Raw genomic sequence first — 8,078 nt, forward strand, 5'->3', positions numbered from 1 at the left:
CATAAAATTCTGGATTCTTGGAAGGCTCCCAAATCACATTCTAGCTGGGTAGTTATCATATAACTTGTTCTACATTGCTTCTCTTCAGTTGTACAGCTTGCTTGCCATAGTGATAATGAGGAAATGAAATATGGCTCACACTATCAATCCTTGACTCCCTTCCTTGCAATTCAGAACAAGGAAGACATATACATAGTTACAAAATATCATCTTTAGCATGTAGAATTTTTCTTCTTCAAAACAACATTTTTTGTGTTCATTTTGGGCCGCAATAATATAATGAACAATTTAGGGGAAAAAATGCAACCCAGTAACCCAGCAGTGGAGCCCAAAATGGAGAAAATCTCCACAGCCACTGTGTACTTCCCCTTGGTGCTCAGATAGGTTGGAACAAAGGAGACCCAGACACTGCAAAAGACCAACATGCTGAAGGTGATAAACTTGGCCTCATTGAAAGTGTCAGGCAGTTTCCTGGCCAGGAAAGCCACAGTGAAGCTGACACTGGCCTGAAAGCCCATGTAGCCCAGGACAAGGTAAAATATGGTGTCTGAACCCTCATTACATTCCACTATGATCTGCCCAGGTAGTGAGAACATATCAAGATCTGGGAAAGGAGGAGAAGTACTGAGCCAGCTGGTACATATTCCAAGTTGAATTAGGGAGCAAAAAAAGATAACACAATGCGACAGTTTTTTCCCCACCCATTTCCTCATCTTGTTCCTTGGGTTGGTGGCCATGAATGCCAGAACCACGGTGATGGTTTTGGCCAAAACACAAGACAGTGCAAGAGAAAAGGCATTTCCAAAAGCAGCTTGTCGGAGGAGGCAGGTCATCCTGCCGGGTCGTCCGACGAACATGAAGGAGCAAAGGAAACAGAGCAAGAGGGAGATCAGGAGAAGGTAGGTCAGATCCCGATTGTTGGCCCTGACGATGGGAGTGTCTTGATATTTCATAAAGATTCCAAGCACCAAAGCTGTGAGCAGAGAAAAAGAAACTGTGGTGGAAACCAAACTTATGCCCAAAGTTTCATTATAGGCTAGAAAAGTGATGTCTTTTGGGGTGCATTGAGTTTGATGCTGGTTTGGATGCTGGTCCTCTGGGCATTCTTCACACTGATCCATATCTGGAAGAAGGAGAAATGTTCAGTGCACTGAAAGAGTGTGGAACATCTAATCTTATTAAAAATGCTCACTGGAGGAGCTTATGTTCTGCTGGTAGAGGTTGCAGAATCCATGCAAAAGTGCTGGCACATGGCAGGCATGCAGAACGAGGCTGCCAGCACAGTTGCTGGTGGCAAAGACACGATCTGCTGGCACCAAGCAAGGCTGTGCAGAGAGAGAAGTGTTATCTTCTCTGGAACTGAAGTTGTTATTTGTTGCAGCTGCCATGCTGGCTGCCATTTGATATTTTTTTTAAGATACCCAGATACACTGAGAGCCATCGTGGTTTTGGAAGAACTGATATCTTCCTCCAACAGTACCCTGGGAAAGCATGTCATCCAGGATATAGTGGGATATTAAAAAAGGCAATCACAAGGCAGTTTTGCAGAGAGCAAAGAACACAAAATGACAAATAGGGAGTCATGAAAAGAACGGAGAGAAATGGAAAAATAACTAAATGTATGGAGGCTTATGGCCCACCCTATCTAGGGATCTTGCACTGGATGAAGGGCTGCTGGCACGCTGGCGGCGGCACCCAATGCACCATCCTGGGGTGGGGGGAGGCCAAGCAAGACTGGTGGGAAGGTAAAATACTTAGCAGGTTGTTGCCCACCACATGATCCCTGGTGGGACTTCTCAGATCTGTGCCAGCCTTGTTGGTGGCATAAATAGGAAACTGTTGCATAGGGAAACTGTTGGGTGTGTGTCCACTGCGACTCACTGCATCCTACCCCAATATCTACCCTTCTGTCTCAGTCCTGTCAACAGCCAGTCTGTACCACCCTGCTAACGGTCTGCGGCTTTCCCCCTGCTGCACAAGCATCTATGCTGCAGCCACCGGCAGAAGGGCTGCCAGGGTGGCAGGGCTGACATGGTTCTGGAGGTTAGGAATGGGCTGTAAATTAATGAAAACAAATGCAGAAAGCATAATATGTACCTCATATGAAACAGAAAAGGGCTGGAATTGGCAAAAGGGAAACATTTTTATTTTTCTCCACATAGTCCATCTTTGAGAACGCTTGGATAGCATCTGTGGAATCACATACCTGTTTGATTAGAAATGGTCCCCTCTGGGCACTGAAAACAATCATAGCAGCAAGACGGGTCCACTTCACGAACCTTTTTGTGATAGCCAGGCTGGCATCTCTCAGTGCAGATAGAATGGGGCAACGTCTACCCAGAGATAACAGAGTATGAGATTTAAATGGCTGTGATTTAGGCCCCAATCCTAACCAACTTTCCAGCACTGGCATTGCTGCGCCAATGGGACATGTGCTGCATACTGCAGTTGGGTGGCACTCATGGAGGTCTCCTCATAGTAAGGGAAAATTTGTTCCCTTACCTCGGAGCTGCATTTCCCTTACCTAAGTGCTGGAAAATGGGTTGGGATTGCACACTAATGTATTGATTCTTTTTTTTTGCTACCTGTAATTTTATTCATATTTTATTTTATTCTAACATTTGCGCAGTAATGAATGTGAAATACAATAAAGTCAAATATTTACTGGCTTTCCCTTTGGAAACAACCCTCCATCCAATCACAGTGTTAATAACATGACCATTCCATATACTATGACTATGTTAAATCCATAATTAATATATTATTATGGATTTAGGGGGTATGATACTTCACAGATACTGGCTTCCTAGCAGAACCTAGAATTTTCGCACCAAGGTGTGTTCCTTAGTTTATCTTTTTTCTTTTCTTTCTTTTTTTTTGAGAAATCTGAAAGATATCCAGTGAATTCCTAAAACTGACTCAATTACTATTGGAATTTCATTTCAATATTCTTTCCCTGCAAATAGGTGTAGGTGTAGTCTTGCTACCAGATGAGGAAAGGCAAGATGAAGATGACAAACTTCTAGGCTGAATCATAATGAGGGATTCAATTGGGATGCATACATACTCTCACAATAGTGCATCACCAATAGTGCACAGCAGGAGAATTCCCGTGGGTATCAGAATTCCAGGATCACCCAACGCTGACATTCTTTACTTGAAAGCAGTATCTATTCTCAGGAAATTATAGGGGTAAGTGAATCATCTATTGGGTTCTAGTATTTTTTCCAGGATTGTGGGGGAGGGAGGCTACACCTGCCTAGCTGAAGGAGAGACAATTTAAAGTTCATTGTTGTTCAGCTGGCCATAAACAATGAGGGACATGAGTTAAGTGAACAATCAGGACCCTTTGGTATCAGCTAATAGACAAATATGTTTCTCTTTGAAAACTTCTTTGATTCAGCGGGATTGGCCTAGGCTAGAAACCCTTGGAGAGTCTTCTATTCTTCAGCACCAAAGGACACTCAGGACCTCTGCTGAAGAGAGGATTTGCTCCAATGCCAGGGTAGGTGGAATGATGAGAGCAAATCCCAATTACTGTCACTGAGACTTGTTGAGCTCAGCCTCAACTTGAGCAGTATGGATGGCAAGAAGACAGTCTGCATCTCAGCAAACCCAAAAATATTCCTGCATGAAGTTCAGGAGTTTGAATTATGTTAGCTAAACAGCTCTTGTTGTTCAATGTCAAGAATTCTTTCTTTGATGATTCTGTAAGCAGCATCACAACCAATCATGCCTAGCTCTGCAGTGTCCAGCCCTATTGACTTGAGTTTGGTTAGAAGATCAGTGATCTCTAATGGCAGGACTGAATCCGACAGTAATTGGAGCATTAGACCAGAGGAGGTAGGGTTAAATAAAATCCTAAACCAAAATTTCAGTAATCTTAGCCAAGCAGTCGTCTTTAGCCGAATTAACCCCACCTCGAGACACAGAACCGAGTAGGGAACGCACCTGGGTAAACCCAAAATCTTCCGCAGAAAGGAGGCTTGAATGCGTTCTAATGGTTAGTTAATAGCCTTATACCAGATGGGAGAGCCATAAAGGACCAGGGAAAGAATCTTTCCCTTAAACGCCTCCAGAGTGGCTGGAACATAACCATTGCCACAGGTAAAAAAGAAACGGGAAATAGCTGAGGACGCCAGTTTGGATGCGTTCTGCACTGCCTTACGATGAAAAGCCCAAGTGAGCCTGTAATGGAAGTTGACAACAAGAGCTGTTTAGTGCCGTCAGAACCACATGCTCTCCACTCTATCTCCATGTTCCAATCAGTTTTGGGAAACCGGCCTCCTTCTTTTATCACCTGGAGTGCCCACAGGCTCGGAGAGCATTCACACTTGCAAGATGTAATGCTTTTCCATCAGCTGTGTTATCGGGCAGGTTCAGTGGTATTCCCTACTCGGAGAGGAAATGCAAGTGTGGTAGGGATTGTATTGAGACCATAACACATACCCTTTTCTACTGCCCACTTCATGACGTCTCACGCAAGAAATATCTAGGCCCTTTGCTAACTAGGATGCAGGGCTGGGAGGACTCAATCATGCTTCAGTCTCTCCTTTCCACACCTGACTCTGAGACCCTTGATAGGGTCACTGCCTTTTTATCTGGGGTAATTGCCAGGCAGAGCTCTGGAACTCTGGGCAGTATGTGAGGAAAAGACTGATGTCTTTGTATATTTTTGTTTTGTTTTGTTCTTTCTCTGTATTTTATGCCAATAAAGATCTTACTGATACTGAAACTATGTTAGCTAATTATGTTGGAGATGTTTGTTGTTCTAGGTTTATTGAACCCATCAGAGCATTCTGGCAATGTATTATTGGATCAGGATGTGAACACGGTCACCTGCTATGTGTCAGAATTATGGAGGTTATCATAACTGCTCTAAATATGTGAGATATATATTTGTAGGTTTAATGCAAAAGGAGTTAGAAAGGAAACAGCCAAGTCCTAAACCTGAACATATGGAAAGCCAACCTGATTGTATTTTCTGGGCCATGTAATGTCACCTTCTTTAATCGTAAATGTTTGGCCCGAGGAAGCCTGTGAACCCATCGTTCCAACTCTTCTTTGGACGAATGATTTATTTGGGAAAACCACCCAGTTCACAATGTCGTATCCATTGGAGAGTTCCATGTGTTCGTTGAAGAAGACCTCGTCCCCAGCACTGTTGTTGAACCGGAGTGTTCTCAAGAATGGATGGAGCTGTAGAGGAAGAGGAAACCTCAAGATTAAGAAAACAGGACACAGGTTTGCTGGAATATAGGGATTTTCACATAGAAAACTGTAACTCCCCCTTCCCCTTCTCACATTATGAAAGGCACGACTATAGGAATTGGAAATCTTTGAATATTGTTTGAGGAAAGCATTTGTTTCTTCTGACAAATGTTCTTTTTGGGAAGAGTAATGCAGCAGAGTTCTGGGAGGATTGATAGTGTAACTTGCTAATATGGTCATGGAGAATATTTAACCATGGAGAGTGATAATATAACCTCAGGATTGACAAAATAGGACACAGATTGCACAGGGCATCCCCAGAGATGTGTTTAGCATAGGGACAGGGGGGCATTGGTAGGAGGGCATTTTGAATGCAGGGGTGTTTTGGGATGGGGGAGGATGGAAGGGGCTGGGACAGGCCTGGGAGGACTGGGAATGGCAGAGGCCTCCCACACTGTATCCTAAATTCCGTCTTGAAGAAGACCTCATCCCCAGCACTGTTGTTGAACTGGAGTATTCTCAAAAACGAATGGAGCTGTAGAGAAAGAGAAAAGCTCAAGACTGACAAAACAGTTCACAGGTTTGCAGGGATGTAGGGATTTCCACTGAAAAAATTGTAAACTCTCTCTCTCTCTCTCTCTCTCTCTCTCTCTCTCTCTCTCTCTCCTTAATGGCATTATTATAGGCATTGGAAGTTTCTGAATATCATTTAGGTAGACTTTTCTCACAATGGCATTTCTGATGTAATGAAACTGCACATTCTGTGAGCGAGTCATGATCCCTGTTGAAGCTTTTATAGCACCTGCCCCGTCCCTGTTTCCTGGATTTGGAATGTCGGAACCCTAGCATGTGAAACTGTGTGAATAGTCTCTCCATGGGGAAAGCTTTCATTTCTTCTAGCAGGCAGGGCAGGAAAAACAGTTATCAGCACCAGCAGTTCTGCCAATATCCTATCCATCTATCTGGGATCACTCAGACTTGCACCAGCAAAATTGCTGATGGAGGTATGAGTCATCCCACCAGGACAGCAGAGGCTTAGCCCAGGGCAAAGGAAGAACTATTCCTTACCTGGAGGGGATCACAGTGACCCCCCCCCCCAAAGGATGCAGTACATGGTGCAGTTGCTGGTCTGAAAGCCTATCCGAACATCATGGGGGGATGGAAAAACAATCCTGATAGATAAGATGAGGGGACCCCCTGGTGTTTGAGAAGGAATGGGGATGAAACCTACAGAAAAGAATTAGCATGTTTTGTTTCATGTTCTGCTTCATGCAGTAACCATCCCCTTACAACAGTACTGAAAGAAAAAGGTCTTACCTTCTATCAGGCTCTTGATAACAAGACTAATAGACATAGAAAGGCAAGAGATTTTGGCTGCAGCACAAAAAAAATGTTCACCCCTAAATTTCCATCTTAACAATTCCTTTGGTCTACAACCAAAATACCTGTCCTTCTTAGAGTGCCCCTTTGAAAGGAGGGCTTTTACATTAGCCGGATACAATGTGTTGCCTTCTAATGACCTACTTGGTAGGTTTAGAAATGCCCCAAAGGAAGAATGATTTTGCAATTGTGGCCTCAGAGAGGTAGACTCTCTTCCACACATTGTTCTGCATTGTGCTTTTAATCAGGTGCTCAGAGACGAGTATCTCCCCTCATTATCAGGAAACAAAAAAAGTCTCTTCTTTACAACTTTTGCTGGCAGGTGAATTTGAATCTGTGACCCTTCCAGTTGCTAAATTTCTACATTTGAGCAACTTGAAGCGGGCTAAGTTGCTGGTTCTAAGCAACTTGGAGTAACTGTGTAAGCAAACTGGTGTGTTTTAACTCTTATTTCCTATCTCTCTTTTAATATATACCTTCATACATGACTGTTTGGAGATATTAGTTGTAAAACTATATGCCTAATAAAGGTTTGTTGTATGTTGTATGTTGAAAAAGGTCTTACATTACCTCCCAGGGCTGTGTCATCTGAAGCCCCAATTTGAGTCCTCGTACCCTTGTCATGTGCCTGGATGAGTACCTAGCATGTAAAGCATGTGCCAAGGCAGAGACTGCATTGTAGATACTGTAGCTCTCAGCAGACATCCTCATTTCAAACTGTGTCCCCGGAAGATTCTCCAGCTTTTCGACCCCTGTACAGTTCTTGAGATTCAGCCTAGACTCCAAGGGATTTGGGATTGATGTTAAGCACCCAAATGCCAAAGACCAGAATTGTTGGAGAAAAATATAATTTTGGTGGTTGTAAGGGTTAAATGTCTGGAGAAAGGTGGAAAATCCTGGCACCTCATTTTTGTGGACTGCTATGGATAAAGAACCATGGAAGTGTCTGATATATGAAGCATTTTGATAAGGTGTTGAGGTAAAATCCCAGTGGCCTGCTGTGATCCAAACCTTCTCCATGGATTTGGTTGCCGGTGGTTCATATGTATTTAGCAGCACTTTTAGACGTAGCATATATAGTGTGTTCCCATATGTAACAATCACATTGGCTTTTGTTGCATTAAGAGCGACCAGAATGTTTTGTGTAGCGAATATGCTTTTCTTGTTTTCCATATCTATAGTAACAAATGGCACCCTTTCTGCAAAGGCAATACAAATCCCATTCTTACTGAACATAGTTGTCAACCTTTCCCCAAAATCTTCTCCACTGTCATCATGTGAAAAAATGAGGCCAATCCAAGTCCACCCAAAATATTTGATCAAATGCACAATCTCTTCATATTTAGAGGCTTCATTTGGAACCATTTGGTATAAAGTAGGGAACTGAGTTCTGTCCTTCAGTACTGAGTGAAGAGGTCCATAACTGAGCTAAGGAGTAAGAAGAGGGAGATTTTTTAAAAGCCAGGCTAAATGGCAGTTTGGGCACC

The 8,078-nt window shown here is 43.3% G+C and overlaps 1 protein-coding gene across 1 annotated transcript in view; it reads right to left on the reverse strand.

The window, feature by feature from the left end:
* Positions 1-212: 212 nt before the first annotated feature.
* Positions 213-8,078, reverse strand: part of LOC136652498 (vomeronasal type-2 receptor 26-like) — an 8,477-nt gene continuing 611 nt past the window's right edge. Inside the window, exons 2-4 of the mRNA XM_066629439.1 lie at positions 4,972-5,249; positions 2,207-2,333; positions 213-1,123 (exon numbers count right to left, since the gene is read on the reverse strand). Of these exons, the coding sequence (XP_066485536.1) occupies positions 213-1,123; positions 2,207-2,333; positions 4,972-5,249 (1,316 nt within the window). The remainder of the gene's footprint in view (positions 1,124-2,206; positions 2,334-4,971; positions 5,250-8,078) is intronic.

The sequence above is a fragment of the Tiliqua scincoides genome, chromosome 5 (assembly GCF_035046505.1).
Source record: "Tiliqua scincoides isolate rTilSci1 chromosome 5, rTilSci1.hap2, whole genome shotgun sequence".
NCBI lineage: Eukaryota > Metazoa > Chordata > Lepidosauria > Squamata > Scincidae > Tiliqua > Tiliqua scincoides.